At 37.0% G+C, this 19,902-nt stretch overlaps 3 protein-coding genes across 5 annotated transcripts; 1 reads left to right on the top strand and 2 right to left on the bottom strand.

The window, feature by feature from the left end:
• Window positions 1–674: 674 nt before the first annotated feature.
• them4 (thioesterase superfamily member 4) lies at window positions 675–6,824 on the bottom strand. Its single transcript, XM_074683825.1, has 6 exons — window positions 6,372–6,824; window positions 3,588–3,774; window positions 2,666–2,828; window positions 2,214–2,321; window positions 1,677–1,801; window positions 675–1,571 (listed from the first exon to the last, which is right to left on the bottom strand). The coding sequence occupies exons 1-6, from the start codon at window positions 6,495–6,497 to the stop codon at window positions 1,525–1,527; spliced, it is 756 nt and encodes a 251-aa protein (XP_074539926.1). The 5' UTR covers window positions 6,498–6,824; the 3' UTR covers window positions 675–1,524.
• Window positions 6,825–8,671: 1,847 nt separating this feature from the next.
• Window positions 8,672–10,768, bottom strand: LOC141801396 (uncharacterized). Its single transcript, XM_074684428.1, has 4 exons — window positions 10,340–10,768; window positions 10,062–10,116; window positions 9,471–9,588; window positions 8,672–9,268 (listed from the first exon to the last, which is right to left on the bottom strand). The coding sequence occupies exons 1-4, from the start codon at window positions 10,634–10,636 to the stop codon at window positions 9,235–9,237; spliced, it is 504 nt and encodes a 167-aa protein (XP_074540529.1). The 5' UTR covers window positions 10,637–10,768; the 3' UTR covers window positions 8,672–9,234.
• Window positions 10,769–11,578: 810 nt separating this feature from the next.
• LOC141801395 (uncharacterized) lies at window positions 11,579–14,443 on the top strand. Of its 3 annotated transcripts, none has more exons than XM_074684427.1 (5): window positions 11,579–12,224; window positions 13,042–13,096; window positions 13,268–13,382; window positions 13,481–13,667; window positions 13,755–14,443. In XM_074684427.1, exons 1-5 carry the CDS (start codon window positions 11,931–11,933, stop codon window positions 13,827–13,829), a joined length of 726 nt encoding a protein of 241 aa, XP_074540528.1. In that variant the 5' UTR covers window positions 11,579–11,930; the 3' UTR covers window positions 13,830–14,443. The 3 variants fall into 3 exon arrangements, with proteins under 3 accessions (XP_074540528.1, XP_074540527.1, XP_074540526.1); XM_074684426.1 differs by having other exon boundaries at window positions 13,481–13,739; window positions 13,800–14,443; XM_074684425.1 differs by having other exon boundaries at window positions 13,481–14,441.
• Window positions 14,444–19,902: the final 5,459 nt, after the last annotated feature.

Here is a 19,902-nt window from a genome sequence, read left to right as displayed (position 1 = left end):
CCAATATTTCAAATCACTTAGCAGCACCTGCCTACACTTATTTGCATGTGTGTTTTTTTAACACAGTGTGACATCAATCCACAGTGGAGAAAGTTATGCAAGTTGAAATTTTAAAATGTAAAGAGAGAAGCCATATAAAGCGTGAAATTAGTTTCATTATTCAAACATAGCCACTGACCCAAATTGAGCATAAAAAACAAAGTCACGTACATATCTTTTTTTTTATCTGAAAACACATTAAAATCAAATGGTCTTATTTTTTCTCACAAAACCCTGACTCAGTGCTGCAAATGAGGCAAATAACCATTATTGTGAAATGTAATAAATCTTAAAAAACATTAATTTAAAGCAGCAGTTCTCAGGACACTGATGGAAAAGCTTTGAGACACCTCAAAACATTTAAACAAATATATAAATATAACTTAAAATGTCCATGATTGTTTCATTACATATTTCAGTTCAATTCCAAGGAAAACCAATGAGTAGATCAATAGTTTTGTTCACTTTGTTGCCACACGACCCCTGAGGTCAGGCAAAGGAAAGCATCAGCTGCAGAAAGAAGTTTTCAGCAGCACAGGAAACAGTGCACATTTATAAAGGTAAGTTTGTTTCCTGAAGACCTGATCCTGAAGGTTGTTGGACTTTTAGCCTGTAGGAAACTCACACACTGACATCCTCTGTGTGTCTACTTATTAGATATTGTATGTCAACTGCTGGAATTTAAACATAAGGGTAACTTGTTCTGGCATCTGATTTTTTTTTTTACATTCATCTTCAAAATTACAAAAAATTATGGCGGTTTTTAGGTTGGCCTTAATCACATGGGGGGTCAGAAGGGTCTCCAGTCTCTGTTCTTTTAAGGGTTTCAGACTGAAAAGTTTGAGAAGTCATTGTTTACACTATGCTAGCAAAAACATAAATTAACTGGGGTAATATTGTAAAGAGAGAAACTAAGAATTTAAATTAAATGTCAGTCCTGCACCTTTTTTTTACAAGAAATATTTCACACAATAGACTTTATACATTTAGTACAGAAGAAAGACATCACATTTTTTATTTCTGAATGCAAACAGTTTCATTTGCTGACACAAAGTATCATTCATACAGTACTAACAGGCACAATCTTCAGTTGAGGATATTAAACACTATGTACAGCACCTTGTGGGCTCACTTCAAAAAAGCTTCAGTGACAAAAGTAATAAATACTGTCAGAATTGTAATAAATAACCTAAAAAATGAAGTAGCATAAATATTGTTTTGATATGTAGTCTACTCAACGTCCGTAAGACAAAGAAGAGGTAGCTGAGGTTAGTAATGTGGCAAGCAGATATGCATGAATAATAAAAGTCAATGATGTTATATTCAGAAAAGCATCGCTTACATCTTCTATAATATAATTTCAATCTCTCTCCCAAAATACTTCAAAGCAATGACACACTCACGTAAGCTCTCTCACACACACTATTTGTTGCAACAACAGCTTGAATACAGTATTCAGGTAGGCTTCAGGCAGGTGTGTTCATGTTACCTTCCCAGTATGAGCTGGCTGATATCAATCGACAGGAACAGTGCTGAATGAAAGCGAACACAATGGTGACAAAACAGAAAGCACATAGATGCGGATCATAACAAGCTTTGACATGTTTCCTTATGAGTGGAGTGTATGAAAATGTTACCTGTTGCTTCTGTGTGCAGTTTTGTGCCATCAGGGCTGGTCACTTTGCATGACACAAAGGTTTTTCTGCCTTCCTTCTTATCCACAACGGATTCCATCACCACCGTGCTGCCCAGCTGAATGGGGCTTTTGGGATGACAAGTGTTTGTGAAGGGAAAATATATGATCACAGTTGGCGTGCAGTTCTAATTAGATGTAGCACTTGTATGTGTCTATGACCCTTGACTGTCTAAGGAGAGCAAGTTGGGAAAAATTGTCAGCACTGTTTGCTGAAATGTTGCATCAGCTGAGTTGTGCTTGTGACATGCATAGACCCTGCTCATGCAAAATGTGTCCACATAGCAAAAGTGCACAGACTCCAACCGCAAATACAAATAAACTTATGCTCTGAGTAAATAATACAACAAACTTTAGGGTGAAATATTTAAAAGTTTGTCTTCTAAATGTACAAAGCACTATTGACTATCACAAAAAAGATAACTGAAAATTGAGAGAGGAAATAAACTTCATTTCGACAGTGACTACATTTCTCCTGTACCTGCGGTAGTTGATGTTGAGATTGGCAGTCATAACAGCTCCAGAGAGGGAAGCAAGACACCCTGTTACAGTATCAATCGTGGTAGCTATTGCCCCCCCATGGACATGTCTGGAAACACACAGTGTAAAATCACACAGTGTAAAATCACATTTAAAGTTTAGGAGTTGAGTTCAGTGTAATTACATTTTTACAATCAGAATAATTTCTTAGGTTTGATACTTAATGCTTTAATAAGTAATGTGTTTTGTTTTGAAGCTGATGGTGAACAAGCAGACAGAGAATGAGGGTGAAGTCACCATCTACTTCTCATCCCACTTGAATCAAAGACAAATCTTCTTTTAAAATCTACAACCAACAATCACTGCAACGCTGTTAAGCGAAGAAAAAATGTATGAGCACAATATGCAAAGACATGCAAATACAATCTTGTAATGCAGTCACAATTGTCTTACCCTGGTGGTCCTTCTAAAAGGTGTCCAAGCTGCCAAATGCCCACACACTTCTGCTCCTTTCTATTTACAAACAAAGCATACTCAAATCCTGCCCCTGGTTCTCTGATGTTCCGGGTAAAAAGGCGGGCTTTTGACTGGATCATCTTACTTATATACACTCCTCCTAAAGGAAAAGAAACACAAGAACAAGTCAGCAGAAAGCAGAGAATCCCAGAGCAATAACACCATATGGAGGAAGATTGTGGGGTATCATTGTTTTTCCATTTTGATGAAGAGCTGTGATGTGTCTCTGTCACAGGCCTGTATGATATGAGAAATATGCCACATGAGATGATGTGGGTCATTATTTTGATAGTGGTTTAACAATACTAATAGTAAGATTAGATTCAAGATTAGTTAAAAAACAGATACAGACATACGTAAAAAAAATTAAAAAATATCTAAGTTGTTGCACAATACTTTCAACTTACTGTTTTGATGTCAGCCTGCTACTCTCTATCTTTACCTATACCTATATTTTTAACAGGTTTTTCCAAATTACATTATTTAACCATTGCATCAAAAGTGTTAAGTATAGCCATCACATCCAAGTCTTTAGATTGAAGTATACTTGAGGAAGCTACGATTGTTTACATAAAAAAAAATCTCAACTGTAGCAATAAACCCAGACTTATCTGATGTGTTAATTGCGAGTGCTTGTATCTCAAAAACACTGAAGTTACAATTAACGTCAAAGCCCTGCCCTCTTAACCAGACATCTGCTTTACAGAAATCACCTTTATTTGATGCACCGATATAAAAATTGTTGGAGAAGCTTTTGAAGATCAACAAAATAAAGAAACAAAATCAGTCGTGGAAAACGTTGCAAGTCCTTGACAAATTCATTATGGCTTTCAATGCGCTCCACAGTCTGAACTTTTACCTGTAGCATACTTGAGAATGCGATTGTAGCCTGGAATCCTCACCCACTTCCCCTCCTTCTTTTCTCCTCCCTCTGTCTCCACGTCACACATGCCATTATAATGATTGTACAACTGCAACATTTCTGGACTCCATGCTGGGTTTGGCAGGCTGAAGTCATGGGGCTTAGAAAAGGGCAACGAGAACCCCTGTAAAAAAAGAGACATAGTTCAACGCTTCCAAACTCTGGAAGTGGGAATATCTCAGCTTTTCAGTAATCAGTGGGATAATGGCAAAATTTATGCATTTTTTTTCCGAATGTATGCCTTTACAATTACTATATATATATATATATATATATATATATATATATATATATATATATATATATATATATATATATATATATATATATACAATCAAAACAAACATACTGTAAATGTATGTGTCATGAACATTAAGGTTAATGCATACTACTGTTATGTCAGACTAAAATGGACAGAAAATTGGAGCGTCAGTTATCTTATATGTCCCAAATTAATTTCAAGGGAGTTGCAACATGTGGCTTTAAAATGTTTAGACTGGCTCAAAGGTTTACAGATCTCAAGGCCATTCAAGTTTTTTTTGGACAGGACAAAGTTAAGCACACTAATTATTCTTACCCCCCAAACTTCACACTTGGTCTGTCTTACCTTTCAAGGTAATTTAGAAAATGTATCACTCCCTCTATTCCACCTTTGTCTGCTGCTCTTCACCTTTATGAGCTGCTGGAGTTAGTCAAATTCTGTCTGCGCCCTAAGGTGTTAGGTTTGTTTGTTTTTTTTCTCCTTAGACTATTTTTTGTGTTTATTTTTACTGTTTACCACGCATAAATGCGTACTCATTTAGGATGCAAAGACATTGTTTCTGTTTATTCTGGATTACGTTAAATAAATGTTGCGTAAGCACTGCCAAATTTTTGACCGTTTCTTGAACACATCTTGGTTTTTTTAAGCCTTTTAGAGATGTTGTAGCAACTGTAATAAACTCCAAGTCAACAAACACACCATGGAGTGTTTTGTTCATTTAATCCCTATTAAAGAGGTTAGGTTGTGATTTTAGGGAGGCTTATGTACTGCTCTTTATATAGACATATATTTTTAATATTTTCTACCTTTGTGTTTGTAGCCAGCAGGTTAAACATTAAGAGACAGTTTCCACTGTATGGTACCCCAGGTGAACACTGCTAAATGCTCAAAATATAATAAAATTCATTTCTCTGAAGGAAAGTGGCCAGACTTTTTTCAATAACGTAGCACAGAATGAGAGGATGAGAAATTAGCGTATTATCGACACCCAATGAAATTCTATTTAGAAAACTTACTGTGGGGGAGAGTGGGACAAGATGAACCAGTGTATAAGCTGACCCACCCCCTTTATCTAGGCAATAGTACACATTTGTTGTCATGTGACCATAAATTCTGCCAGTATCCGGTATTTTGCTGCCCCTGTGATTGAGGTAGGCTTGCAGCAATGTTTTCCAGGATGTTTTATGCACAATAATCTGTTTTTTCATTGTCAGAGTAGATTTTTTTCTACATTTCAGCTAGAGACTTTTACATGAAAGAGAATTTTTCCATGTCTAAAACTGTTTGACATGTAGATGATTTGCCAGCATACTAAACCATGTGAACTTTTTAGATAAAGATTAGCCTGAGTTGCTAAGCTAGGTTGTTTTTGAGTCCATTGCTGTGGGGTAAAGTGGGCCAAAGGCCTTCGGGGAAATTGAACCAGTGGTTGAACTGGTGCGGAGAGTAGTAAACCCTGTCAAATAGGGTTAAGCACATGTTACTAAGACTTTCATATACGAACAGTGTTTTTCCAGACAAACATCAGTTGCATATACAGGATCTCTGTGAGAAGGCTCACCAATGGTTAACAAATTCAACTCCTACTTTTACTTAAAAGTGAAGCTTTTTCTTCTTTACGTAAATCTATTACTTGGTTTATTCACCTGTCAGTAAAACTTAATAATCCTGGGTTCTCTGTTCTCATCCTATAAAGTTCTGTGGTAGTGTGGTTAATGTCACAAGCAGACTTAGAGCCCAAATTGTCAGTAATGTCCCTTAGCATGTTGTCCAAACAAAGGAGGTATGGCTTAGTTACTTGTTGAGTTTGACAGTAAGTCTAATTGAGAATTATACCTTAGGCCTCATTAATGTCCCCCATGTTTGAGTCAAGGGAAACTTGTTTTTGGTTTGTCATCTGCAAAGCTAATCTGACCCAAACTTTCCTTTAAGATAACTGAAAATGATCCTCAAATTCAATTTGATGCATTGTACCAGGGTTAGCTTTAAGTTAATTTAAATCTGCATTTAAACTGAAAATCGTAAGCTGGTCAGTTTACTCCCAGGTGGCTGAATTTACCCACTGACATTGGATCAATTTACCCCTAAGCTGGGGAAAATTGAGCCACACAACCAATTTTTTGAAGAGGCCATGATGTCACTGCCCTTTTGTCATGGATGTAATTTTTAGCATGTCCACTAGCAGGAATCATCCTGAAATAAAGGTTGACACTTTTGCTTTACTTCTGTAGCACTTTACCTTGCCGAGAGGACAGCACCGGTAAACAACTGCTCAATTTATCATCTCCCCTACACATGAATATAGTAAGAGATTAAGCGGCCCCACCATTATCATTCTTGTAAAGCTTAAAATCAAAATTTTAACCTAATATAAAAGCAGTAAATGTCACCCCTACTGACACGAGAAACATCTGGAGAGAAAAAGAAAGCCCCTTTCAAACACATTAACATGTACCTACCGCCATGCTCCGTGCTGGAGGTCTTCTCAATGAAACGCTGTATATCGGATGTTTCATCGACCACATGACGGAGAGAGTAACAAGACGTTTAACTCCGCTGAATACTCTTCCGAAGCCTCTGGCCATAGCTGCACTCAAAAAATTAACGGTAACTGTTCACTATTCGGATTACTGATGTAATCATAGACTGGATGTAATGAGCAGAAGCTGGCGTTTCACTGAGGTAGTGGCTGTTGTCCGCCGCTTTAGCTAAATGGCGTCGTTAAAAATAATGAAAATAATAAAAAATGCTTGTTAAAAAATAGTGGCTGGTATTTGTTGTACACTACCTCTAAAACAATACCACGTCCTCGTGTAAATCGCAGGGAATTTTCACCGGTGACTTTCATGTGTCACCTCATCTCTGACTGTCAACTTCCGGCACGCGGAGAAACTACCGTTGCGTCATTTGGTCATGTGACTGACAGCTCGCACTGTGATTGGCAGTAAATGACTATGAACACAACTAGATGCCACATTATGTGTTTTACAATGAGCAATGCATATGCATGCACTTTTCATGTAATTCATATTTTCACGGAAAAATCACTTCTATATTGTGTTCAGACCTATTATACTGTTACACTGAATGGATATATATTCATATGACTGTCTATTGAGCCTCAATTACATTACAATAGCACGATCTTTTAATTTCAGGTATGTTGTGACAGTTTTTGTAATTCAATCTTGTGATCAAATTCTTGGCACGAACTACAAAATAGCATATAATACATTTCTGAGTTATTCAGGGTGTCTGTTAAATATTGTCACTAGATGGCGCCCTTGCTCATTGTATTGTACTTTTTTGTGAAGGGTTACACTGTGCGTGCAGATGGAACATCGTCATGCTCCCTGTGCTCCCTGTTATGTTATGAAGAGCAGAGCTAAGTTTTCTTCCCTGCAATTTTCCCCCAGATTTTCAGCTCTCCTTTACAACGGGCTTCAAAACATGCAGTGGTTACAACATGAAGTTATTATTGTCGCTTTTATTCCAAGGTCCAAACATGAAAGAATGGAGGAACTGGCTCATAATTCAAGTCTGTGTGTAAATCATTAAAAATCTTTACAAAATGTAATTCAAATTTTTTGTCTGCATCTCTGTAAATCTGTGCAGATGGAAATGTTGAGTCACTCTGATTAAAGGCCATGCTGATACATCAGTGTTACGGTTCATTTTACTAGCATGTAATTTAAGTCCCAGTTTTCCTTAAAAAAAAAAATGCTGTCTCAAATTACCAAAACATATTGGGTAATTCTTGTACATTAATTACCAAACTTAATATAAAGACACAATTTGAAAGAATTTTTATTCAATTTGCTACACTCAAACATTATTGGCAATACACTGTATACAAATTGTATACCCTTGAATTAAAAAAAGACGAGGCATATGTCATTTCTGAAAATGTGTTGTTTTTTCTCTCTGCAGATAATGTACCATATGTTCAAATGAAACTTTGGATCTCTGAAAAAACACGAGAAAGTAGCTGCTCCTGTTTTTGGCAAAAATGTAACTGAACAAGCTCCTATCTTTGATGGTTTTACAGGATATGAAGTAATGCAGGTTTAACTCAACTAAATGCATTCTAACTTTGATTTTTAAAGCTTTAACAGTTTCACATTCGGATAACACCACGAACTACATCCTTTAGACACTGCAGCTTTGTTTGTTTTTGTTTATTTTTATTTTATACCTAGTCTTCTGATTCCCATGATCTGTTCACTCTCCACCCCCAAACTGACCTTGCATCACTCTGATAGACCAGATAATGCAACAGAATGTTCTGTTAATGGCTTTAAACAGTTAATCTGCAATACCTTTTTTTTTTTTTTTTTTTTTACATCTATGATGTCACCAACTGAAAACTTTTTAAATTGAGGTGATTGCATTAGACTTTGGGTAAAATGTAAATAATCGAGAAATCATCTGAAGTGACATTTGGTCTTGATTTTCAAACAGACTGCATGCTAACACTCTAATTTCTTGTCTATGTCGCTGGAAATTAAGAGATTCAATAGAAGAGAGCTGAGCATTCAAAGTTACATTGACATTATGCTCAATCACTGGTTCCTCACTAGGGGGAGTTAGAGGCCCTTGCTGCTGTACTTTTCAACTTTCACCACATTCCCCTTTGAAGTGCCATAATCCTGTGCACATAACAGATGATCCAGTTTTAAGGCCCCAAAGAAGAAACTTTTATTTCATAATTAGAAAACCCCAGGGAAGTGGAGATCTTGCAAACACATTTCTGGACTGATGTGTGTTAAAGAATTTAATATTGCATTTAGATGACCTTTACACTCAAGCATACAAGAGGATGAGACATTCTCACGAGCACATTGGTCCACTCCACCCAGTCTGTTTGATTAACAAATTCCCCCTCCCATACCAATTAAACAGATTCCTGTATATTTTTTTCTTGTTTGTAGTCATTCAGGTTCCACAAGGATGCAAGGCAGCAGAAACATACTATTGGCTGCTCAGGTAGTCTGACTCTGGCACAACAAAATGTTGCTCAACTGGTTAAATCGGTAGATTATTTTTGGAGATCGCATTCACATCATCATATCAAAGGTTGTTTACTTGTCAAGTCAGTCACAGTGTTCAGAAGATCAAAAACATTAATATGCTACTTATAGAAAAAACAAAGGAACTTCAAATGTAATGTAACATGACTTCCCTTCCTATGTCTGTGCAATTTAGTATACATTCCTCTATTTCTTATATACAGTTTGATTTCATATGAACAAAATGCACTTTCACCATATCAGCAATTCACCAAAAGAGTCTGCATGTCCGATGAGAAGTCCAGAAATGGCTTTATCGTGATGATTCAGAGATTCCACACAGCTTCCTGCAAAAAGTCAGAGGAGAAAAAACAAACTTATTTTGGAGCCCTATTAGTCTCTTAGCAGCCATTCATGTAGGTGATCTCACTCAACAAGGAAATAATGTTACATTTTTTAAACGCTGTATTTTAAAAAGAAAGGCCTGGGGCTGTGTGATGTTCTGATTGTTAGTGTGAACACACTCTTATTCTGTTACTGCCATCTTACCGTGCTTCCTCCTTGGTTGTATCTACAAAGGCACATATAGCTTTGTCTCTATCCAAGATTTGTTGTTTCAAGTTCTGAATTTCCTCCGAAGCTTTTTCTTTAGACTGCTCGTGGTTAGCTGGAGAAATGACACAGCAAAGCACAGAGGAACATGTGAATAAAATAGATTTTCAATGATTATCAGTGTGTTGGTCAGTGAAACCTTAGATGTAGGAAGCTGCAAGTTCAGCAAAAAAGTTTGTCGTTGTTTTAAACTACAAGAGTACAGCAGTACTTGAATCAGTGACTTAAATCAAAGCCAGTGCCTGTAGCACCTTCAAGTTAGTGTGTCACATCTAGTACCACTGGTTTTACAAAGACAGAATTTAGATAGAATAAAACACATATCCCGTTTGATCAATCCCTTGATTTCCATCACAAAATCTGACAGATAGCCTGATGTGTTCAGGGAGATCAGCACCACAAACAATTTGGAAAGTTTTGGAAAGGCCAACATTATTGTAGGCCCATAGATTCACACTGTGAATTCTGTCCAGAGCTGATACTATCAACATAGAAAATAAGACTTAGACGACAAGAAAAATGCCTTACCTTTGAGTTCAGAAATAATCTTTGTCAAGTCGGTCTTCTTCTTTACAATTTCTGCCTGTAGGACACAGGTGAATGGGTTTATCAGCAGTGAAATTGCAGGGAAGATAGGGAAAGGCATAGCCTATTTTTAGCCTATATTTGGGTGCAACAGAAGAGCTAGTTAAACCTTTTATGTAAAAATCGAGCAGTGTTGTACATCTTGTATTTATGATTCTGGCTTTGTACAACTGTGTGAATGATGGCCAATAATGTAGAGTGCGTGTGTGTCTGTGTCTTGCCTTCTCGTTGCTGCAGGTCCCCAGCCTTTCACCAAAGTTCTTGTTTGACTGCGATGCTTCTTCCTTCTTCCGCCTCAGCTCTTCATTTTTGGAGTTGGTGGTTTTAATTGTTTGTCCTAGCGACTCTATTTTTGTTTTCAACTCGACGATGGCCTCTTCTTTCCTCTTGACCTCCAACGAGCTCTCCACCATGCGGTTTTTCGCCTTGCGCATTTTAATCTCCTGGTGCACGGCTTGGAAAACCATCCCGACCATAATGACCATACTCAGACTGACCAACGCAACCACGATCTTCATTTTGAGGAGTTAAAAGGCGCTTCAAATGTAAAGGTGGAGAGGAGCTACAGTCACTTGTTGCTCATTCCGGGTTTCTGTTCAGTCGGACACGTTAGTGTCATCGGCCTGCGTTTCCTTTGTGAGAGAGTGGGCGCTGTTCTTGTAACCTGCTCTACCTGCTCAACAAGCAGGGCGTAACCATCCACCTGTTCGCTCCTGAGATTGTCGTCTCCTGCTCCGGGAGACAAGCAAACAGTATAACCGGATTCAAACCACGCTCCAATTATGTACATTGCCACCTGTCAAAGTATCACGGGCTATAAAAATTGGAAACACTTTGACCTTTACCGTATCAGGATAATCATTGGTAAAAATTTGAATGTTGGCTTCAAAGCATGCTGCAGCTTCTAACATTTAAGCAAGGAACTGGAAGAACCGCTTACAGGAGCCCTTTTAGTTATTCTCTGACATTACAAATACGTTTCTCAGCGTCCCTAGTTTCTGTTTGGCTTGTGTTTTATATCAGGAAATTAAAACTCTATACTCTCTCTTTCTCTGAACACAGCTGCAAATATATGAAAAAAAAAACATGACAAAGCTTGGTTTAATTCTTTTTTTTTTTTTTTTTTTTTTTTTTTTTTTTTGACAACTGAATACTGTCAACTGGGCAATAGTATTCTCGCATGTTGTGGTTGTAGAGCAAAGCTCACCCTGTTCAGTATTTGAATAATTTAGATAAATGAATGCCTAATTCAAAGCTTTTTTAAGAATAAGCCTTATCACCGAAAATGTACCCCACAATCAGGACCAGGCTGTTTTGAATTTAACCTCATATTAGTTTAATAAATCGGTCAAATTAGAGTATGAGTTGCTGTGTCGCACCAGCTTGCACTTCAGCACAGAAATACAAAGGTATAGCAGAAAGCCAGAAATGACTTGACCTATATGTGTGGGTGAGAAATTAGGAGCACACACGGTATCACTGTCACTCCTCAGCTGTCATACAGGAGAAAAACGTGTTTCCAACCATAGACCAGTGGAATGTCGCTGCTCAAACCCAACACACATGAATCACTGCTCAATTCCGAGGCACAGGTGAGGCGGTCTGCTTCCTTGATTGACTTTGAGTTAAGCAAACAGAGAGGTGTAACCAGAGGAGAGCAGTGAAGCTCCTTTGTGTACTGCCCAATAACCTGCTGACTCTGACTCCCACATGGAAGCTGAAGAAGTCGTGCTGTGACACCTGCAGGAAGACTTAGTATTACTTCTGGATAGATTACCGGACTTCAAAAAGGCTCACGGATCTCGTCAAAGAATGAAGATACAGCTGCTTTTGCCACTGACAATAGCCGTATCCGTCATCACGGTAGGGGTGATGAAAATTCGGAAAAAGGAGCACGACAACGAAGTGAGAAAGAGCAGGTTTCAGGATATCAAACTGCGAGTGACCTATGATGTACTGGCAGAGTACCAGAACGACAAGATGGCAAAGCAGCTGCTGCTGCAGCATGCCGAGGAAGAGCAGAAAATACTGGAAAGGGATGTAAACGACCTCATAACAAAAACAGACACGGCTAAGAAAGAAACGGACCTCTGCCAGTCAGAAAAGGTGAGAGGGGACTGAAAATTATGGAAGATGAGAATATGAAAATTTAATTCTGATGTATTGATACAATGAGACTTTGTTTCCTAAGGGTGATAGATAGTGGTGGGGAAAACTACTTTTACCCAATTTTAAGATAGGTAATCTGTTTCGTGAAGCCACGTATTACCTCACGTTAAAATCTCTTCCTGATTTGACGCGTCACGTCCCGGTGCGCATGAGCGCCAAACAAAACCTGTTCACCTGGTCACAGGTTACATGCAAGAAATTCAGGCTCGTCCTGCCTTTCTCGAACAGACCTCCTTATCCTACAATAAACCAATCAATACCCAAGACTACAGATTATACTTTTATTCAAAAGTTAAAAATTAGGAGCAAAAAGAGCTACTTTTTACTCCAACATAAAATCCACCATCAATAGTTGTTAAAAGAATAAAAACAGTCATTAAATGCCTGTTATATGTTTTATGCCCAATCACTAATACAGAATGGACATAAAGACTACTTTTATTCTACTTCTAATCTTATTTATCTTTTCTTATCTTATTCAATTTAAAATTTAGTGATATTGTTTTTTTTTTTATATATATATATATATATAGAGCATTAACTTGAAAAAATATCTGCACATAACTGCTCTGGCACTATCTACTTTGATGACAGATGTATCAATTGTCAGGAAAACCAGAGTTCCTACACTGGAGTGTTGTTTCCATATCCGTTATCAACTATCGAACTTTGTTTATTTATTTATGTATTTCTTTTTAAGATTGATTAATTAGGAAAGAAAATATATTGTTGTGTTTCTGTATCCCAATTCTAGAATTCTGAGCAAGGGGTCCTGGAGGTGGTAGACAAAGAATTCAATGAGGTCAAGGGTAAGTGCTGATTTATGAGCCCCATAAACCAAGTAGTTCAGTGTTTAACGAATCATTTTTCCATCTTTGTCATTTGTATGTATTATTTCCAAAATGAACTAGTTGAAATCTGACAGTCTTAACCTTGCTTATAATTTTTGGATTCTATATCCATCCCCAAAAAACTTACAGCGAGCACGGAGAAGGAAAAAACTGAGTGGATGAAAGAGACTGAATCTCTAAAAAAACAACTAGAGGCGCGGAGTCCAGCCTGTGCCTTTTTGAAACCAGATTCTCAGTCAGCAAGGTGAGTCACTACTCTTTGTAATTTAGAGCAAATTCACACTTTCTGATGTTAATTAGGAGATATAAGCATTCACACGGGTGTGGGACTCTCTCCTGTAGCAAACTATGTGGGGGTGAAGCAGAGGCCCCTAAAGAAGAAGCCAAAGCAAAGGAGCCTAAAGAAGAAGCCAAAGCAGAGGCCCCTAAAGAAGAAGCCAAAGCAGAGGCCCCCAAGGAAGAGGCCAAAGCAGAGGCCCCTAAAGAAGAAGCCAAAGCAGAGGCCCCTAAAGAAGAAGTCAAAGCAGAGGCCCCTAAAGAAGAAGCCAAAGCAGAGGCCCCTAAAGAAGAAGCCCCTAAAGCAGAGGCCCCTAAAGAAGAAGCCCCTAAAGCAGAGGCCCCTAAAGAAGAAGCCCCTAAAGCAGAGGCCCCTAAAGAAGAGGCCAAAGCAGAGGCCCCACAGAAAATCTGAAGTACCATAACACATGTAATACACAACACTCAATTTATATTTAAGAAAACCAAACCAAAAAATATTTGTTTTCCTCAAATTCTGTCTCTTTCCTGTGTGCTGTCGGAGCCCTTGAAAGAAGTAGTGCTCCGCAGATTTTGCTGTAGTCAAATATTTTTGGTGCAATTTGTAATATATTTTTTATGTGAAACATGAAGACATATACTGAGATGCTGGTTATACATTTTGTGTTTTCTATGTGTTTATATGTGTGTACATGTAGGTGTAAACTTCTGAATGATAAAAGTCTTTTGTGTCATTCTGCAAATATTTTGTGCTTGCCAGGATCAGGACTTTATTTACATTGGTTGTATCTGAAAGTGAATGTTGAAAGTGAACACCAGTTGTCCAACAAGTAAGTTGGCCTGCCTTATCAGTTAGGTTTATAACCCTAATAAAACAAGAGAATACTGTGAATGAACTTTGTTTTAAAAGATCAGTAACCTGTGGCTATGTGCAAAGCATTTTGCTGATAATGTGTTTGATGTCAAACTTGAAGAAATAAAATTTTCAAGTTTGATGGATTGAGATTAATGAGTATCCAGTTTGCATGTATGGCTCTCCATCTACAAGCAGGATGCATTTAAAGAATCAAAAGTAAATTGACTTATTGTGTATGCCAATTCAATTTGTTACATTTGTATGATAAATTGTTAATTAAAGTTGTGGTAACATAGATAATGTTGGAAAAAGTTGTCCGTCGCCAATCACTGCAACTGTAGTTTTCTCATTCAATTCACTGAGTGGTTTAGTTTGACTTATCTGACAAGCATAACAGACTATGCAAAGCATAATGATTTTAGTTTGTGGTTTTACCAGAAAGAACATAAAAAACATCAGTATTGAGGTGTCATTGGCCTGGTGGTCCAGGCATGTCACTTGTGTTTAGAGGCTTGTAACGCCACATTATGTAATATATATATATATATATATATATATATATATATATATATATATATATATATATATATATATATATATATATATATATATATATATAATTTAAACCTTTATTTAACCAGATAAACCCATTGAGACCAGGCTCTCATTTACAAGGGTGACCTGGCCAAGAGGTCAGCAGCAAATGCCTGAATATGTAATACTGTAATAAATTTTCACTTCATTGTGTAATAACACCTCATATTGTAATAATCTACTGCATTTTGAAATAAAATTTTTAAGCGTAATATGAAATAAACTTTTCCGCATTATGTAATAAGTTCTTACATATAACATATAGGAACCTGCGTTTTGTAATTAGTGATGCAAAATGTAAGAACTTATTACATTGTGCGGCAATGTTTATTACACGTTGCGTTTGAACAATTTCATTACAAAATGCGGCAGATAATTACAAAATGTGGCATAATTACATAATGAAGTGAACCTTTCTTACATTATTGGGATAATGTAATTGGGATGCTATTACAGCACGTGGTGTTACAAAGCTTCTGTGCTCTCAGCAGTTGAAAAGCTCTGCCTTTAGACAGTATAACCTGCACGTCATACTTTGGTATTTTAATGTGTGATACAATATGGGCTCTGATCTGCTGTCACATGACTTCAGACTCCATTGTTCCTCCACTGTTTGAACCAACAGCAGCACCTGAGAGTTCTAGGTCACCTGCAAAATGTCACAAAAGAAGCCTCACAAATTAACCGTTCTATAGCCTTCTATCTAAAATGATTTAAATAAATAATGATTAAAGAAAAGGAAAGCATTACTGGAAGGTCATGGGTTGATTTTGGGGTTGTGCATCTTTGTACTCATGGGACTATTCCTGTTGACTGATTGTTAAAGTTTCCAAAGTATACAGTAATTATCAGTGCTTCAGACTCTGCTCAAAAGTCAGGATGTGGAGATTAAATAAACACAGAGTTGGTTATCAGTTACTGCAGTAGGCTACCTGTATCCTGGTTGCACAGGTAATAATTACTAAACATTACTGAGTCACACATTAAAGAGACACAGAGGGCACAGTTCTGAAAAAAAATCCCCAGGAATTTTATCCTATTTCTTTTAAAGTATTTCATATCACTGGGGAAAAAACATTATTTCCACCAAAAAGGATCTTACCCCTTCCATTTCCTATTGTGTTTTGATGTCAAATGATTAACTACATAACTACATGTATGAGGGCTGAGAAATGCAAAAACTGGTCATTTCAAATGAAACAGGGGGACAAAAAGGAAAAAAAAACATGATCATTTAGAGCCAAACTTCTCCAGTATTTAAATTTCTAATCTTTTTTTCTCACTGTCGGATACTTCTTCTATCTCCAATGCCCATAGATAGGTAAGAAAAACTGTTGTTCACCTTGTTGGGCTTTGTCTTACTTGACCCTGCCTCAGGGTATCTGTGTATTTCCCTCTTTCTCTCTCGCTCTCTCTCACACACACACTGACCAATCAGAGATCCCGGTGTATGGTCTGCCACCTCCTGTTAGCTTCACCCTGTTATCCTGCAGAGTCTCTGATCATAAGCTCTGGGTTCCAGCGTCATCGCTTCATCATTTGTATCTGCTGGTGAGAGGGCTTGTCTGTTGATTTACTGTTGACACATTTTTTTTTCTAGGTTTTCTTTGCTCTAATTTCAGCCTGAGCATTCAAAATGACACAATATTTTAGAGTTATACACAATTGGAAGGTGAATAAATGCCACTTTGCTTAGATACACCATTTGAATCATGGGATGAAGGACATACAGACACTTTTTTACAGTGTTCAATGTAGATATTAGCAAATACCAAATAAAACCAGCCATGAAACACAGCTGTTCTACTGAAATAAGGTCCCTTTGTGTACACTAGTACTATTACCCCACAATTAAGACTCTCTCTACAGTCACACAGACTATATTATTTGCATTGCCAACAGTCAAATAAGTCAGGGAGGAGCAAAACAAATATCCGAATGATAGGGTTTGAAAGTAAATAGACGAGACAGTTCCTGCTCCATTTGATAAATGCAAAAATATGAAAATAAAGTGCTGAAGCTAGTTTTAAATTGTTTGGTTATTTTATCACAGTACATTTTGTCAACCTAGTGCAACTCCTGTAAGGTCTAAGAAAAGTGACAGTATATGTTAACTTTTCAGCTGTATGTTTATCTAGTGTCTTGTTTTCTACATTAGCAACTTAAGGTTGAGAGTTATTGTCTTTATTTTGATTTTCCATGATCAAAATTAGTTTTAATTTCAATTGTTATACACACCAATAATATGTTTTTGTGCTACATCCCATGCAGGCGGCTTAATTTTAACATGTTTTTGCCAAAAATGATCAATGAGTCTGCTCAATAACTTGGTCTGGACTCCGATAAAATAAGTTAATCAAAACATAAAATATGATTTTTATCTTTTAATTACAAGTAAAAAGTGTAACATGTAGTTTGAAATTGAATAAATGATAACTACTTGTGAGTTTATGGGAGATTCAAAAAAAAAAGAAAAGAAAAAAGAAAAGAAATTGAACTGATCAATGATGAAGTACTTTTTCTTAAATTAACATTAATTTTCATTTTGAGTATTTTTTCAGCCTATCCTTGCATCTCTCAGCTTTCACTCACACTATCTGTCATCTGTTGGAGATCAAAGTATCCCCCCCAGGCTCACAGTTAGGCAATCAGAGGACTATCATTCCGCCCCAATAGGCTCACAAGGTCAGTGCCAGAGCAGGAGAGGATAGAGAGACAGCAGAGGGGGGCATTCAGTGATCATTAATGAGGACTGTTGTTCATGAAATGTTCTTTTTGTTCTCATAAAAACATAAATGGATTTATAACAGCCATTAAAACATGGCTTTGTGTTGGTGTATTCACTAAGTTTTGTGTTGTTTATGAATGAAGGGATGAGAATGTTAATATTTCTGTAACAAACATAAAGAAAAACATGTACCATGGATCAAAGACTGTATGCAGAATACACAATAACAGAATCCATCTTTTGAAAACACCTGGTCTACACCTGCTTGATGTCCATCAAAGACAAAAATCACGACTCACCTACAGGTGACAGTGTCATTGTCATCATCAGCCGTCATATCTGACAGAGGATGAGAAGTCAACACATGTTGGAGTCCCACACTCTCCCTGAGAGCAATGATGGGGTGATAATACAATCACCAGTCATCTTCACGTTCAGAGGTCACTCTGACAGCCAGAGGTCACCCTGTCTGCTGTAACCAAAATTAGATTTACAGCTATTAGAAGCGTAAGAGCTCGGCTCATCAACAGAAACTCTCTGATAGAAATATTTTCCCCCTTAATTTTAGTGTTTGTTTGTTGTAATACATTCAAGAACCAGTGAAGAGTTTTTCTCAAAGTAACTATCAACATCTGAAATCACTGCCACAGAAATTTCACTAAAAATAGGATCTGAACAGGTCGGGTTGTCCTGAATCTGATTTCTGTTGGTTTTCAACCAGCATCATTATATAGCAACATGAGTGTGTCTCAAAAAAGAGACAATTTTGTCTTGAAATTTTCTTAACTTATTTAGGACTAAAATGATTTCAATGGTATTTTTCCTAAGTTAATTTTCCAGCAGTGGTGAAAATCCAGTTCATACAAAGACTTCACTTTCTTTTCACAAAAAATCATGAAAACAGCACTTTATGGGCTGTGTCCAGAGATGTGCCAAGAGCAGTTTTAAACCTTACCCCTGGTAGAAAAAGGGATTCACATTCTCAGGCATTGAGGCTTCTCAACTCCAACTACAAAGGAAGAAAAACACAGAGAAGTTTATTAATACATAACAATATTAACCATTCTTTACATCTCTGTTGTTACTGATGTGTGTTGGACTTGTATGTTGATGCGAAGAGATCAATTCCAGGTCACGCAAACAAATTTAGTGGTGGTGATATTCTGCTCTCCTTCTCAATCTTCTTCGCCTCTTTATTAATGCAATATGGCTTTGAGATCATTAAGTTGAGATGTGATAAATCTCGTCACTGCTAATTTGCTAATAAGAATGGTCCAAATTAAGCCAGTTATATATAGATATACAGGATACCTCTGTCCACAGGGGGTGCAAAAATCAACACAAAGCAAAAGGTTTTCAACAGTCTTCACTAATTCTAACTTCACACCCCTTACGAAAGAAAAGTATATGTACCAATATATTTTTTTAAATGTAGTGTAATATATTGTAATATATTATTTTCCCAATACATTTTCCAACATATTATATATTTGATATATATGAAATAATATATTGAGGGCACATATACAACATATTATATATTCCTGAAATATTTTGCAATATGTTGCAAAATATGCAAATGATTGCCACTTTCCATAAATTACAATATATTGGAAAATATGAATACTAAATCTCATATATGGAAATATATTATCTAATATATGACATGATATTTTCCAATATGGTGCAATATATTTTTCTTTTGTAAGGGACTCTGCCCATCAACGCTATTAGTAAAGATAACCCTGGCTTTCAGTGAGGTTGGTTGTTCATACATGTTATGAAAAGGAATCTTGGGTGTTTGATGTGAGCGTGCATCCAGTATCAAGGTAGCCATTTGAAATGTGATTTGATGTTTTATTTGTGATCTGTAGGAGACAGCAGATGTAAACGAGATTTTAGCAATCTCAAGTAAATGGCGCTAAATTTTACAAACAAATTAAAATTGAAATCAAATCTGCTCCATTTTTTAATAAGTTGTGTATTATTAACAAGATGAAACTGTTGGTGTGTCCACTCCTGTTCTCCCTACAGGCAATAACTGACTGCTATTTGACTTTTGCATCTATGGACGCGCGTGTGTGTGTGAGAGCGAGGGGGGAGCTCACAGCAGCATGAACATCACATTTATTGATCAGGCTAATGTAGGGAGGAAAGGCTGCGGGCCACAGCAGCTAATCAATATACCTCTAATTACATGTTGCAGTGTGTGAATGTGTGTGTTACTGAAAGAGTGAGGGTAGGTGGTCCCCCCAAACTCACAGGGTCGTGTATATAAATACTGTCCCGCTGAGATTCACACACACAGATTGTAGCTTATACACAGGTTTA

This window comes from Halichoeres trimaculatus, unplaced genomic scaffold (assembly GCF_033239565.1).
Source record: "Halichoeres trimaculatus isolate MK-OKI-2021-1 unplaced genomic scaffold, fHalTri1.1 fHalTri1_scaffold_12, whole genome shotgun sequence".
Taxonomy (NCBI): Eukaryota; Metazoa; Chordata; class Actinopteri; order Labriformes; family Labridae; genus Halichoeres; species Halichoeres trimaculatus.
The sequence above is the reverse complement of the archived record's forward strand: the minus strand, read 5'-3'. Positions and strand labels throughout refer to the sequence as shown.

What these genes read in the sequence shown, in the direction of transcription:
- LOC141801396 (XM_074684428.1), bottom strand. Translation starts at nt 10,636, where the DNA reads ATGAAGATCGTGGTTGCGTTGGTCAGTCTGAGTATGGTCATTATGGTC. An exon ending in GGACCTGCAGCAACGAGAAG is followed by an intron (nt 10,117 to 10,339) that starts GCAAGACACAGA and finishes TGTGTCCTACAG; the next exon opens with GCAGAAATTGTAAAGAAGAA. An exon ending in ACAACCAAGGAGGAAGCACG is followed by an intron (nt 9,269 to 9,470) that starts GTAAGATGGCAG and finishes GACTTTTTGCAG; the next exon opens with GAAGCTGTGTGGAATCTCTG.
- LOC141801395 (XM_074684425.1), top strand. Translation starts at nt 11,931, where the DNA reads ATGAAGATACAGCTGCTTTTGCCACTGACAATAGCCGTATCCGTCATC. An exon ending in ACCTCTGCCAGTCAGAAAAG is followed by an intron (nt 12,225 to 13,041) that starts GTGAGAGGGGAC and finishes TCCCAATTCTAG; the next exon opens with AATTCTGAGCAAGGGGTCCT. An exon ending in AGAATTCAATGAGGTCAAGG is followed by an intron (nt 13,097 to 13,267) that starts GTAAGTGCTGAT and finishes AAAAACTTACAG; the next exon opens with CGAGCACGGAGAAGGAAAAA.
- them4 (XM_074683825.1), bottom strand. Translation starts at nt 6,497, where the DNA reads ATGGCCAGAGGCTTCGGAAGAGTATTCAGCGGAGTTAAACGTCTTGTT. An exon ending in CATTCTCAAGTATGCTACAG is followed by an intron (nt 2,829 to 3,587) that starts GTAAAAGTTCAG and finishes CTTTTCCTTTAG; the next exon opens with GAGGAGTGTATATAAGTAAG. An exon ending in ACTGCACACAGAAGCAACAG is followed by an intron (nt 1,572 to 1,676) that starts GTAACATTTTCA and finishes GCTTTCATTCAG; the next exon opens with CACTGTTCCTGTCGATTGAT.